General features: G+C 41.5%; 2 protein-coding genes across 5 annotated transcripts in view; both read left to right on the top strand.

Moving 5' to 3' along the window:
* The first annotated feature begins 3,352 nt into the window (after positions 1 to 3,352).
* Positions 3,353 to 4,976, top strand: tmem177 (transmembrane protein 177). 2 transcript variants are annotated; one of them, XM_083538172.1, is made up of 2 exons: positions 3,353 to 3,507; positions 3,834 to 4,976. In XM_083538172.1, exons 1-2 carry the CDS (start codon positions 3,367 to 3,369, stop codon positions 4,791 to 4,793), a joined length of 1,101 nt encoding a protein of 366 aa, XP_083394298.1. In that variant the 5' UTR covers positions 3,353 to 3,366; the 3' UTR covers positions 4,794 to 4,976. The 2 variants fall into 2 exon arrangements, with proteins under 2 accessions (XP_083394298.1, XP_083394299.1); XM_083538173.1 differs by having other exon boundaries at positions 3,428 to 3,523.
* A 5,280-nt stretch (positions 4,977 to 10,256) lies between these two features.
* The window catches only part of ptpn4a (protein tyrosine phosphatase non-receptor type 4a), a 49,416-nt gene continuing 45,222 nt past the window's right edge, over positions 10,257 to 14,450 (top strand). Inside the window, exon 1 of one of the 3 annotated variants that reach the window (XM_083537718.1) lies at positions 10,257 to 10,819. Coding sequence is in view for 2 of the 3 variants with exons in the window: in XM_083537717.1 (XP_083393843.1) it covers positions 11,104 to 11,125 (22 nt within the window). In the remaining variant the exon portion in view is untranslated. Of the gene's footprint in view, positions 10,820 to 10,886; positions 11,126 to 14,450 lie in introns of those variants that run through there. The other 2 variants (XM_083537717.1, XM_083537716.1) reach the window with 2 other exon arrangements.

The raw sequence follows: 14,450 nt of genomic DNA, 5'->3' as shown, positions 1-14,450 counted from the left end.
AGTGAGGAGAGCTGGAACTGGCGGTATTGTCTGCGAAGAAGACCCATTGGAGATATTCCAGAACGTTTGCGTGGCGGAGCTGAGCAAAAGAGACCAACAGAGATAAGATGTTAGACAGGGTAGCATCACGGTGACTGCTCGGTGTAGGCAAAGGATAACACACATTCAAGAGAAAATTCTATATACTATGCAACAATCGGTTCAGAATGCACAATTAAAATATAACCTGGGCACTTGCAGCTATCAAATAAAACAATATAATCAAGCACATGTATACAGACAATCTAATACACTGAGATAACTCAATTCAATAAATGTAGAATAGCAAACAGCATTATAAAAAGAGTAAAGCATAACACTTACCCATTGCAGGTGCAGGAAGACAAAATAGGCCGCAAAAATGGTGTTCACACTTGGAGGACTGAAAACAGCATATGGTTGGATCTAGAAAAATAAGGGCTTTATACTCACTTATTTTTTTATATAAAATCAAGGAAAAGGCCGAATATAAGGGGAATTGGGAAAAAACAGGAACTCCAAATATGGTGTTGTTTGGAGGAATAAGCACCAAGGTCAAAGATAAGGGGAATTGAAAAAAGAGGGCAAGATCGGAAAATAAGGGGAATTACTCAAGGTGAAGAAATTAGAAAAAATAGAAAGATACGGTGGTTACAGAGTATAAATACAAGCGTGAAACAGACAGTACTTGTACTTCCTCACTTTGGCGTGCTCTATCATTTTGATGTGCTGTTCATTTTGATGTGAGGTACCCATCTTCTATTGAGCTCATTGGAACGTGTATGGAATAAAGAAGTTTGCTTTTACTCATCTGAGACTGAGGATCCTTCATTGGCAGTTTGTGTCTATTATATTTAAGTTTTTCTAGAGTTGGCTGAGCATTATTGGGAATCTTCTGAACAAAAGAATCCACCCTCGATGTGTCGCCTCAGAGACGGGCTCTGAGTTCCGACAGAATGAGTTTATGGGTTCCTGCTGTTGCTGATTCTGATCGATCCCACCATCTGTATATCTCAGCAAAAATTGAGATTCATTAGACCAGGCTACATTTTTCTTTCTTTAGCTGTCTGGTGTTGATGAGCCTGTGCCCATTGCACTACCATCTTCCAGTGCTTGTGTACAGAAGAGGAACCTGGTGCAGTCTTTAGCTGTTGTATATCAATTACATCATGGCTCAGTGGGTTTTCATTTGTAAATGCATTTCTGCTCAGTACATAGAGTGATTATCCGAGTTACTGACAATCAGATTATTCTGTTGGATTTTCTGTATTACAGAATATATTTGGAATTTGCCAAGACATGCATATGGGTGTAACAGTGAGGTGGCTGGTGGCTACATCTGGACTTTGTCCAGGCCTGCCTCTGGATAGTGTTCTCTTCGACTGGAGGACACTCTGTGCCGCTTAGGACGGTTTTTCATCAATGCCTTGGGTGGTTCCATGAAATTCCGGAGTAAGAACGGGCCCTTTTGAGGATGGATTGGACTGTAGTTAATGTCAACACTCTGCTACATTGTCTCAGGACTACTTTTTCGCTTTTGATCATCATCACTGCCCCCCGCAACATCGTATATCTGCTATAAATGGACATTCGGTACAACCCAGATGCTTCACCACTAGAGGCAGACACACAGTTTACCTAGCAATTACAAGTTACCTATGACATCACAGTGCCCCGTCCCCCATCAAGAGTATAAAAGACCAGAACACTGAACAGGAGCATGCAGTCTGCGTCACCCAACAGCAGCTAACAGAAGATATATATATATATTTGAAATATATTTAAGTTTTTTAAAAGGTCAAAACAAAGAATTATAAATTATGAAAATAGATGAACAGCTAAGAAATGAATGAAAAGTTGTACAGTACAGTAAAAGTGTGAATTCTATTTGGTCTCTTGTAATCAATATAAGTTAAATATACAATCAAATAAATCAATTTGTGCTGCTGGAATTCACAGATGCCAAACAAAAGGTAGTCAAATTTTGTCTCTGTGATCCAAACCGTATTTTATATCAAGAAATCCTGAAACTGTGAACCATCATACTGACAATAATAATAATAATAATAAAAATAATAATAACGATAATGACAAAGGGACTTTTCATTCTGATGGGAATGACATTCATTTAGACAAATACTTACTTTTGAGTAGAGATGAACTTTAGGATTTTGAGAAAAGTTCAGGCTTTTGCAAGAAATCCAATGTTTTGTGCTGTTTCTACAAATTGTTTTGTGTATTTACTGGTTTGCAAATATTAAGGATGATTCCAGAAATGATCCAAAGCTGCTGAGAAAAACACTAATAGAAATTTTATCAGAACTGGTTTAACCATTTTGCATTCAATGAATGCCATAAACGGATGCTGTGATCTTTTGGGGGTTTAAAACTCTTCAGGTGAAACCAGTATAATATATTTTTGATCGACATGAACATAACTGATAATGTAGGAAACAGCAGACGTACACAATCGGTTAAATGGATGAATTGAAGCGTTCGCGATTTGATCGAAGCAAGAAAGGTTTTTATGATGAGCACGAGTGACTAAATGACGTGGAGGTCGACGAGGAGTTTTGAGAAGTTCGTTTCTGATCTGAGAAACGCTCAGTAAAAAGTAGACACTACTACTACCTGTTTATTAATACAAAATAATTTATTTTTTTTAAAACTAATGAATGTATTCAGGCTGAACATCCACCATATAGAAGACAAGCAGAGAAAAGATGATCATGTGATCAGGAATGTGTCTGTTCTCAGTCATATTTACATCACAGACTCCCTCTGTCTCATCCACGTTGAGGTGGCTACATTGTGTGTGTGTGTGTGTGTGTGTGTGTGTGTGTGTGTGTGTGTGTGTGTGTGTGTGTGGGTGTGTGTGTGTGTGTGTGTGTGTGTGTGTGTGTGTGTGTTTGGGTGTGTGGGTGTGTTTGGGTGTGTGTGTGTGTGTGTGTGGTATCTGAGGTTAAGGTTTGGGTTAAATGGAAGTGTGACGTTGGTGGCAAAGGAAAGTCCTCACAATGATAGTAATGCAGTGATGTGTGTATGTTATGACGTCACTATATAGAAAGTCTTTAGATAGATTGTTGTATATCTTATTTGTTTATTGAACACGTTATTTTTAACCCTTTTTAGCATGGTGTCGCATGCTGATTCTTCTTCATGCTGATTAAGAAAGAAAAAAAGAAAGTAAATGTTTGACGCGTTTTTATTGTGAAACGTACACGCCGGGTGCTGGTTAGGGACGGCTGAATACCAAATAAACACGTAGTGCACTAGGTAGGAGGTACCAGTCGTACGAGTCATACTCTAGTTAGTGCACAGATCGAGGCGGATACACGTTGTATTGCGATGATCCTTTGCTCAGTGGTCGCTTCATGTAACAGACGTAAAACTGACGCAAAGAGCGTAACGCTTTACGGCAGCCGGTTGCTGCTATGGTGCTCATGTGAATTGTCCTTGTGGATGTTCAGCACATATAGTGTGTTTTGGGTAAAGCTCATATCACGTAATTAAGTTATTTCATTTAATGTTTATACGTTTGGACTGTAGATTATAAATGTTTTATGGTGTATTATATGAAATATATATAAGTTTTTTGTAGTTAAATTGGATGAGAGCACATGAGAAGCAGCAATCCATCTTCAGTAGTAGTACTTTTTTAATATTTTTGGAATAAATTAATGTTTTAGAGACATTATAAAGTGAATTTTATATCAATTTGGAGGTAATTTGGGAGATCAAGTGCATTATGTTTGGGAGCTGCCAGGTCTGTTTACGCCATACTGAATTTTGCATTGATTTGACATCATCCTTAGGCACACCCCAGCACCAAAACCGAGGCGATGGCATCTCATTTTCTAAAGTTCTCAGTGCTGGTGCAGAAATATCGGACGCCTCTTTTCGTTGCCGGCTGCAGCGTCGTCTTCGCGGCCGACATTTTCTACCACGTCTTCCCAGAGACCACGTACCGAAAGCTCTATCAGGCCTGGAGCAAAGGAGTGCCAACAACTTTGTCGGAGAAGCTGGAGGACGTTTTTGTGCAGGTGCTGAAAGACTCGGCGGTCGGTTCTCCTGGCAGCTACACGGCTTTCGCCGCGTACGGTTTCCATCCGGTCGGCGCAGGGATTCCGTGGCTTCCCTCGGGAGCGCATATCGGCATCCCGTCCAACTTCAACAGCACCCCGGACGAGCCGTCGGGAATCACTAACCGCACCATTCTCATCAACGGGAAAGAAGTGGATTGGGACAGTGAGACAGGAAGCACACTGAGAAACGCCCTGGTGGTGTCGGAAGATGCTCAGAAGTTCGCCGTGGCACGCGAGGTGGCTCGGTTAAAGTGTGCCGGCCCTATCTTGCATGCTGCTGTGGCTCCAACGTGCTTGGCTGGAGCCTGGATCTACAGCGTAGTTTTCAAGCAAATCTTCGGGCTTTTCGCCCGATCTGTTATCCTCAGAGCCGGGGTTAACGCGCTCGCTCTGGGTCTGGGAGCTGTATCTTACTTTTTAGCTTCTGACACTGTGAATCAGCGGCTGGAGTTTTATTCAGACCGGCACGCTGCCAGCCTTTCCAAGAGCTACGCGAAGGGTGGGGTTGAGTTCTATGAGAAGATTCTGCTCAGGAATCAGACCCTGCGCTTGCTGATGGGGCCCAAAGGAGCGGAGATGTACACACCGAGCGGCAATCTGTTCCCCGCCAGTCTGATGAGCATGAAACATGCGCCGTACACGGCGAGGCGCGACCGAATTCTCAGTCTTCTGAAAGACGAGAACGAATAAATTGGGAAAAAAATGACTGCGTTTATAAGGACTTGATTTATACATGTTGAAAAGGAGGCTGTTAAGCTCAAATACACTGTATGTCCTGTTCATCGAAAAAAGTTTTTAAATTCGCAGTGAAAAGCTTTCAGGGTTTTCTCGTAGAAAAAGAATGAGCGGCAATAAAGATTTCCTCACACGGTTTTTCGTCTTGGCTTCATTTTTGTAAAATCAATAATAATCAATAATTGTGTTTCATCTGAGGTCGTATTTTCCTGATTGTACGACTTGAATTTTTTAATTTTTTTATTATGTCCTTATACATAACATTATAGAAAGTATATTGATATGTAAATCAAAAATGGTGTATTTTTATTGATATATAAATTTGTGTTTTTGTTCCAAAAGTTCAATCACAGGACCTGAAAATGCCAGTTGTATTGAACAGTGGAACAGTGAAGATTCCTGTAGCATTTCCTTGATTGTAGAGTAGATGAACGCCCATGTTCGTGATGAGAGGCTTCTAACGCGTAATCAACTGGTGACTAGACACCATTTTGGGCAATGTACAAATCAAATGGTTTTTGTCGCATACATACAGAATTTAAGAATAGAATTTAAGGATTAAACTTCCCGTGGGCTCACCACCTGCAGGAGGGACCGTAAGGGACGGTGCTGTGAGGATTGGGCAGCAGTCGAAGGCGGGGGCCTGCTTAGACTGCTGCCCCCGCGACCCGGATTACGGATAAGCGGGAGAAAATGAATGAATGAATGAATGATTTAAGGATTAAAAACAATTCTCCCATTAGGGGGCGCCACAGCGGATCATCCGTCTCCATACCCCCCTGTCCTCTACATCTGCCTCTATCACACCAACTACCTGCTTGTCTTCCCCTTACAACAAGTTCATTTCTGATCTGAGAAACGCTCAGTAAAAAGTAGCCACTATTACTACCTGTTTATTAATACAAAATCTTTTTTTTTTTTAACTAATGAATGTATTCAGGCTGAACATCCACCATATAGAACACAAGCAGAGAAAAGATGATCATGTGATCAGTCATGTTTCCATTACAGACTCCCTCTGTCTCATCCACGTTAACCCCAGACTTCTTGTTGTCTTCTGCCTGCTTGTTGTTAGCTTCATAAACTAGCCTACGTCTGTGGTGTGTGTGTGTGTGTGTGTGTGTGTGTGTGTGTGTGTGTGTGTGTGTGTGTGTGTGTGAGAGAGAGATCCAGGAAATGATACACCAGCCGTAGAAAAAACCAAGACAAAAAATAGATTTGATGAGCTGAAAACCGCATACAATGAGAGGAAACTCTACTTATCGTGTCACCAAATAGACCATTATACCATAATAATACCGTTAGAACTAAAGTACCGAGTCTGGTTTGAAAATGTGAGAAGTAGAAAGTATATCTGTGTGAAAAATCCGAAATTTGAGATGAACGGACTTAAAATAGATAGGCAGAAAATGTTCTTATTTGAATAGCCTTCACAGATTTCACTGAAACATGGTCCAGGAATAGAGCTGAATAATTAACAGTTCTCTTGTTAGCGCTTGGCGTCATGTTGATCACATGCTCAGTTAGGACATTTCTTAAAAAAAGAGAAGGAGCTGTTATTAGCTGTTTATTTAGCCGTTGTGTGCAAAAGCATAGCACATGATTCAAGATTCTTTCACTTCCACTGCTCTTATTAGTTCTCACAAGCCAGTGTTTTTTATTGTTTTAAAGACTATAATCACACTCTTGATGTCAACCAAATGAGGATGGGTTCCCGTTTTGAGTCTGGTTCCTCTCAAGGTTTCTTCCTCATAACATCTAAGGGAGTCATCACAGTCACCATGGGATAAATGCACATCGTTCACCTGTTAAGCTGGATTGAGACAATGTCTGTTGTGGAAGCGCCATAGAAATAAACGTGACTGTTTATAGCCATTTTAGTACTTCAGGATTTTGTCTAAAGCTCCCTCTCAGATTCAATGGCTCTCTAGAGATTAGTGATTTATATAGAAAAAGCTTTGAGTGTCTAATCATATCCTCATGAAGCCCCGGTGTTGCTGTAGGTGTTCATTCTGAGCAGTAGTGATCCCATGAACACAGAGCCCTCAGGCATTACAGCACAGTGTGTATACACACATACTGTCTACACACTTTAGTGTTGGGAATCTAGGTCTTTGGGAGGTGGGAGGAAACTGGAGAATCTACAGAAAATCACATGGACATGAGGATAACGTGAAAAAACACATGGTAAACTCGAGTGTTTTGGATTTTAGTTTCTGGAAATATCCACCCTTCAGATATAGAGATATTCATTTTGAAGTAGCTTCCAGTGTTCCTGTTTTTTTGTTTTTCTCCTCCTTTTCTTCTGTAAGTGCAACCTGATCTTAATATACACTTATTGATCTTAATATACTGTTAAATCAAGAAATCACTTCTTTCAGCTGCTTCCATTAGGGGGCGCCACAGCGGATCATCCATCTCCATACTACTCTGTCTTCTACATCTGCCTCTTTCACCCCAACCACCTGCTTGTCTTCCCTCACCACATTCATAAACCTCCTCCTTGGTCTTCCTCTTTTCCTCCTTCCTGGTGTCTCCATCCTCAACATTCTCCTACTGATATACCCCATGTCCCTCCTCTGCACATGTCCAAACCATCTCAATCACACCCCCATCACCTTGTCTCCAAAACGTCCTACATGCTCTGTCCCTCTAATAAACTCATTTCTAATCCTGTCCATCGTCGTCACTCCCAACGAAAACCTCACCATCTTCAGCTCTGCTACCTCCAGCTCCATCTCCTGTCTTTTACTCAATGCCACTGTCTCTAAACCAAACAACATCTCAGGTCTCACCACAGCTCTAAAAACCTTCCCTTTCACTCTTACAGATACTCTTCTATCACAAATCACTCCTGCTATCACTCTTCTCCACCCACTCCACCCTGCCTGCACTCTTTTCTTCACTTCTCTAACACACTCTCCATTACCACAGTGTTCATGATTCAACAATAAGAAAGAGACTGAGCAAAAATGGCAAGTTCCAAGGCAAAAGTCACTGCTGATTTGGCCAAATATTCTGTGGGCTGAATACTTCAAAACTAAAACAACATTTCATTAAAAAATTACAAATAAAATAAAACTTTATTTTACTTCACAACAGTGAAACATGGTGGTGGTAGTGTGATGGTGTGCACGGCAGCTTCAAGACCTGGACGCCTTGCAATAATTGATTCGACCATTAATTTCTAAACTCCTGTAGCTGGGGAAGTTAATGCTGTTAATATTCGACAGGTTAGAAGGGTTTTGGCAGCAAAAACGGGGACCGAAACAATATTAGGCAGATGGTCATAATGTTATGCTTGATATGTATGTATGTATGTATGTATGTATGTATGTATGTATGTATGTATGTATAGATAGATAGATAGATAGATAGATAGATAGATAGATAGATAGATAGATAGATAGATAGATAGATAGATAGATTTTTTTTTACTGTATATCAGAAACAAAAGGTGAAGTGTTTGCACTGAGCTGTGCATTGTAGAGTGATGTCGCACTTTGGACGCTAGATGGCGGTGTTTATCCACACAAGCAGAAAGCACCATGTCTAATTGAAGTATGGTGAGACATCATGTCAACTAGGACAGTTTAAAATGCAGCATTTATTTCCTAGTCTTATAAGTGAAAGTCAAAATGTATGCTACTGAAATTTGTAGAGAAGGGAGCGAAAAAACAGAAGTTTGAAAAATAATTGATTATAAAACTGTCATGACTCATGCCTTACATATTCCATAATTAAACATTTAGATAGATAGATAGATAGATAGATAGATAGATAGATAGATAGATAGATAGATAGATAGATAGATAGATAGATAGATAGATAGATAGATTTTTTATACTGTATATCAGAAAGAAAAGGTGAATTGTTTGCACTGAGCTGTGTATTGTAGAGTGAAGTCGCACTTTGGACGCTAGATGGCGATGTTTATCCACACAAGCAGAAAGCACCATGTCTAATTGAAGTATGGTGAGACATCATGTCAACTAGGACAGTTTAAAATGCAGCATTTATTTCCTATATATATATATATATATATATATATATATATATATATATATATATATATATATATATATATATATATATATATAACATTTTTGAGATGTCCCAAAACTATATATAGCTGTATATATTTACATACATACACTATATGGTCTATCTAGACATCTGAGCATCAGGTTTATTTGTGCTTTTTGCAAATCCAGTTCCAGATCGAATCCCTCGAACAGTTTGGAAAAAAATCTAGAGCCTTACTCCTAAAAGTTAGTGCTAGGCTGTAGACCTTCAATTTAATATCTTCAATTATTTGTATTGTACAGGGTTTAAATATTGGCCCCCTGTGTGTAATATGAGCCCTGTGCCCTGGTGGCGCTCTGACACTGAGCCCTGTTGCATGGGTTGCCAGATCCTTGTGGCAACATCGATAAGAGGAAATCCTCAGGAACCTGGGAAGAACATGCATCACGTGTGTTTATGGAGCCTTCTGGGCCATTGAGCCACACCTACTAATAACTGAGCAGTAGAAGGTTTAGGACCTTGCTCAAGGGCCCCACACTTGCAGCTTGGTGGTGCTGGGATGTGAACTTGTGACCTTCCAGTCTCAAGTCTTAAAGACTGAGTTACCACCTCACCTTTCTATCATATGCAACACAAAATATTATATAAAGAAATAAGAGTTTTTTTTTTATATGTACATTACAGCACAGTGAAATTCTTCATTCACACATCTCAGCATTGTTAGGAAGCTGTGGTCAGAGATGATTACAGCACCCCCGGAGCACAGAGGGTCTAAATGCATCGCTCAAGCATTGAAGGCTTGAACCAGAACCTTAACAATAATCCAGAGCCTTAACCACTAGGCTTCTCTTCTTTTTTTTTTTTTTTTTTTTGCAAAACTTTTTTCATATTTATGGAGGAGTCTTAATGTTTAGAAAAAAATTGCGAAATAAAAAAAAAAAGCATACCATTAAATAACGAGTGTGCAACGAGTGTGTGCTTTATTTTATTACATAAAAAAAAATTGTTATTGGCAACAAACCACTCTGGTGTAAGAATAAAACATTTATAGATGTGCTATATTATTAATATTATTATTATTATTATTATTATTATTATTTTTATTTATTTATTTATTTTTTTGTGGTCAGCACTTCAACAAGTTCCCCACCACTGACCTGTGGATAATTTGGTACCACTGAAACAATAAAAACAAAGATTATTTTATTTCTGTTTTTTATTATTTAAAAAAAAAAAATTGTCTCTCGTGATTTAAACAATTTATTGCAGGACAAAAGGTCAAGGGTATAAGTGCACTTTTTAAGGAGGGTTAAAGCGGATCTGGCAACACCGGTGCTTTCATCTGAATCGCGCGTGTGTGTGTGTGTGTGCGCGCGCGCGCGTGTATGTGTGTCAGCGGCGAGCCGAGAAAGAGACTACTGATCACATTCAGCGCTCGTGACGTGAGAATGCTCCGACGGTAGTCGAGTGCGCGCGCGCGTCCCCCCTCGCGATTCCCCGTGGACGGTGCACTTTCTTTTCTTTTCTTTTTTTTTTTTTCCTCCACCCCCCGCGATTCCCCGTGGTTTCCTCTTCTTTTCACTGTGGGTGGATTTATCCCCCCTTTTTCCAGGACTGGACACGGAACAGTAGAGGCCCCGCGGAGCGTGCGTGCGCGCGCGCGCGCGCTTGTGTGTGTGTGTGTGTGTGTGTGTGTGTGTGTGTGTGTGTGTGTGTGTGTGTGTGCCGGTGCTTCCTTCGGGCAAGAATAGCGATGAGGTTTCCTCCTCGGTCTGCGCCGCGGCTCATCTGACGCTGGCATTCCCGGTTTCCTCGCCCACGGTGTCCCTTTTTTTTTCCTCCCCGCGAGCGCGCGCGTGCACGTGTGTGTGTGCGCGCGCGTGTGTGTGTGTTTCTCGTCTCCTAGAGAAACTGCATTTTCTCAAACCTGGACACGTCTGGAGCGGTGTATGAGGGTAAGCGATCTGAACATATTACACACATTCTGCTAGCCAGTTAGCATAACCGTGGTTGTTTGTTTGTTGTTATTAGACGTGTTTTCTTGCTGCGCGTGCCAGTTGCACTCAGCAAGCAACCCTTAGTGAGCCCCAGCTTGCAGTTGCGTAGGTTAATAAAGTTTTTAGGTCACCCTGTCAGTGTGTGTGTGTGTGTGTGTGTGTGTGTGTGTGTGTGTGTGTGTGAGTGAGTGAGACGCGTTGCAAGAAAGTCATGCTGCCAGTGGATTCTTTTCTTTTTATTTATGTATGTTTTTCTTTTACAAGGTAACAATATGTGGCGGTGTGTTTTCATGTTGTTTTCAATGTGCATGTGCTCTTTAGCACGGTGTGTGTGTGTGTGTGTGTGTGTGTGTGTGTAGGTGAGGAATGTAGGGACATGGCGCGATCACTTTACTCTGTAATCTTTGCATTTTTTTGTATTTTGTAGTTGTGTTACAAATGTTGAAGAACCACAGGAAAGTAAAAGTGCACTTCTCTACATGACTACTGCTGGATTTCATTCCCTTCATCACACAGCAGGAGTGTAGTGTGTGTGTGTGTGTGTGTGTGTGTGTGTGTGTGTGTGTGTGTGAGTGGGAGATCCAGCAGAAATGTAGTGTAGTGTGTGTGTGTGTGTGTGTGAGTGAAATCCAGCAGAAATGTAGTGTGTGTGTGTGTGTGTGTGTGTGTGTGTGAAATCCAGCCGAAATGTAGTGTAGTGTGTGTGTGTGTGTGTGTGTGTGTGTGTGAGTGAAATCCAGCAGAAATGTAGTGTAGTGTGTGTGTGTGTGTGTGTGTGTGTGTGTGTGTGTGTGTGTGTGAGTGAAATCCAGCAGAAATGTAGTGTAGTGTGTGTGTGTGTGTGTGTGTGTGTGTGTGTGTGAAATCCAGCAGAAATGTAGTGTAGTGTGTGTGTGTGTGTGTGTGTGAGTGAAATCCAGCAGAAATGTAGTGTAGTGTGTGTGTGTGTGTGTGTGTGAGTGAAATCCAGCAGAAATGTAGTGTAGTGTGTGTGTGTGTGTGTGTGTGTGTGTGTGTGTGAGTGAAATCCAGCAGAAATGTAGTGTAGTGTGTGTGTGTGTGTGTGTGTGTGAGTGAAATCCAGCAGAAATGTAGTGTAGTGTGTGTGTGTGTGTGTGTGTGAGTGAAATCCAGCAGAAATGTAGTGTAGTGTGTGTGTGTGTGTGTGTGTGTGTGAAATCCAGCAGAAATGTAGTGTAGTGTGTGTGTGTGTGTGTGTGTGTGAAATCCAGCAGAAATGTAGTGTAGTGTGTGTGTGTGTGTGTGTGTGTGTGTGTGTGAAATCCAGCAGAAATGTAGTGTAGTGTGTGTGAGATCTAGCAAAAATGTATTGTAGTGTGTGCAATCCAGCAGAAATGTAGTGTAATGTAGTGTAATGTAGTGTAGTGTAGTGTAGTGTAGTGTGTGTGTGTGTGTGTGTGTGTGTGTGTGTGTGTGTGAGATCCAGCAGAAATGTAGTTTAGTGTAGTGTGAGATCTAGCAAAAATGTATTGTAGTGTGTGAGATCCAGCAGAAATGTAGTGTAGTGTGTGTGTGTGTGGTGTGGTGTGAGAAATGTAGTGTAGTGTAGTGTGTGTGTGAGATCCAGCAAAAATGTATTGTAGTGTGTGAGATCCAGCAGAAATGTAGTGTTGTGTGTGTGTGTGTGTGTGTGTGTGTGTGTGTGTGTGTGTGTGTGTGTGTGTGTGTGGTGTGGTGTGAGATCCAGCAGAAATGTAGTGTAGTGTGTGTGAGATCCAGCAGAAATGTAGTGTAGTGTAGTGTGTGTGAGATCCAGCAGAAATGTAGTGTAGTGTAATGTGTGTGACATCCAGCAGAAATGTAGTGTAGTTTAATGTGTGTGTGTGTGTGTGTGTGTGTGTGTGTGTGTGTGTGTGTGTGTGTAGTGTGGTGTGAGATCCAGCAGAAATGTAGTGTAGTGTAATGTGTGTGACATCCAGCAGAAATGTAGTGTAGTTTAATGTGTGTGTGTGTGTGTGTGTGTGTGTGTGTGTGTGTGTGTGTGTGTGTGTGTGTGTGTGTGGTGTGGTGTGGTGTGAGATCCAGCAGAAATGTAGTGTAGTGTAATGTGTGTGAGATCCAGCAGAAATGTAGTGTAGTTTAATGTGTGTGTGTGTGTGTGTGTGTGTGTGTGTGTGTGTGTGTGTGTGTGTGTGTGTGTGTGTGTGTGTAGTGTGGTGTGAGATCCAGCAGAAATGTGTATTGTAGTGTAGTGTGTGAGATCCAGCAGAAGTGTAGTGTAGTGTAATGTGTGTGTGTGTGTGTGTGTGTGTGTGTGTGTGTGTGTGTGTGTGAGATCCAGCAGAAATGTGTAGTTTAGTGTAGTGTGTGAGATCCAGCAGAAATGTGGTTGGTGTGTGTGTGTGTGTGAGATCCAGCAGAAGTGTGTGTGTGTGTGTGTGTGTGTGTGTGTGTGTGTGTGTGTGTGTGTGTGTGTGTGTGTGTGAGATCCATCAGAAATGTGTAGTGTGTGTGTGGTGTGAGATCCAGCAGAAATGTAGTGTAGTGTAGTGTGTGTGAGATCCAGCAAAAATGTATTGTAGTGTGTGAGATCCAGCAGAAATGTAGTGTAGTGTGTGTGTGTGTGTGTGTGTGTGTGATCCAGAAGGAGAGTAGTGTATTAGTGTGTTTGTGTGATCCAGAAGAAGGGTAGTGTATTAGTGTGTGTGATCCAGAAGGAGGGTAGTGTGTGTGTGTGTGTGTGTGTGTGTGTGTGTGTGTGTGTGTGTGTGTGAGAGAGAGATCCAGAAGGAGGTTAGTGTATTAGTGTGAGTGATCCAGAAGGAGAGTAGTGTATTATTGTGTGTGTGATCCAGAAGGAGGGTAGTGTGTTAGTGTGTGTGATCCAGAAGGAGGTTAGTGTATTAGTGTGAGTGATCCAGAAGGAGAGTAGTGTATTAGTGTGTGTGATCCAGAAGGAGGGAAGTGTATTAGTGTGTGTGTGATCCAGAAGGAGAGTAGTGTATTAGTTTGTGTGTGTGTGTGTGTGTGTGTGTGTGTGTGTGTGATCTAGAAGGAGGGTAGTGTATTTGTGTGTGTGTGTGTGAGATCCAGAAGGAGAGTAGTGTATTATTGTGTGTGTGATCCAGAAGGAGGGTAGTGTGTTAGTGTGTGTGATCCAGAAGGAGGGTAGTGTATTAGTGTGAGTGATCCAAAAGGAGGGTAGTGTATTAGTGTGTGTGATCCAGAAGGAGGGAAGTGTATTAGTGTGTGTGTGATCCAGAAGGAGAGTAGTGTATTAGTTTGTGTGTGTGTGTGTGTGTGTGTGTGTGTGTGTGTGTGTGTGTGTGTGTGTGTGTGATCTAGAAGGAGGGTAGTTTATTAGTGTGTGTGTGAACCAGAAGGAGGGTAGTGTATTTGTGTGTGTGAACCAGAAGGAGGGTAGTGTATTTGTGTGTGTGAACCAGAAGGAGGGTAGTGTATTTGTGTGTGTGAACCAGAAGGAGGGTAGTGTATTTGTGTGTGTGAACCAAAAGGAGGGTAGTGTATTAGTGTGTGTGTGTGATCCAGAAGGAGGGTAGTGTATTAGTGTGTGTGTGTGAACCAGAAGGAGGGTAGTGTATTGGTGTGTGTGATCCAGAAGAAGGGT

This window comes from Silurus aristotelis (genome assembly GCF_946808225.1).
Source record: "Silurus aristotelis genome assembly, chromosome: 3".
Taxonomy (NCBI): domain Eukaryota; kingdom Metazoa; phylum Chordata; class Actinopteri; order Siluriformes; family Siluridae; genus Silurus; species Silurus aristotelis.
This window is presented reverse-complemented; position numbering and strand designations above follow the sequence as displayed.

Excerpts from the sequence above, each read along its gene's own strand:
- tmem177 (XM_083538172.1), top strand. The coding sequence starts at position 3,367 with ATGATCCTTTGCTCAGTGGTCGCTTCATGTAACAGACGTAAAACTGAC. Across the intron at positions 3,508-3,833 it reads GCACATATAGTGTGTTTTGG|GCACACCCCAGCACCAAAAC; the intron begins GTAAAGCTCATA and ends CATCATCCTTAG.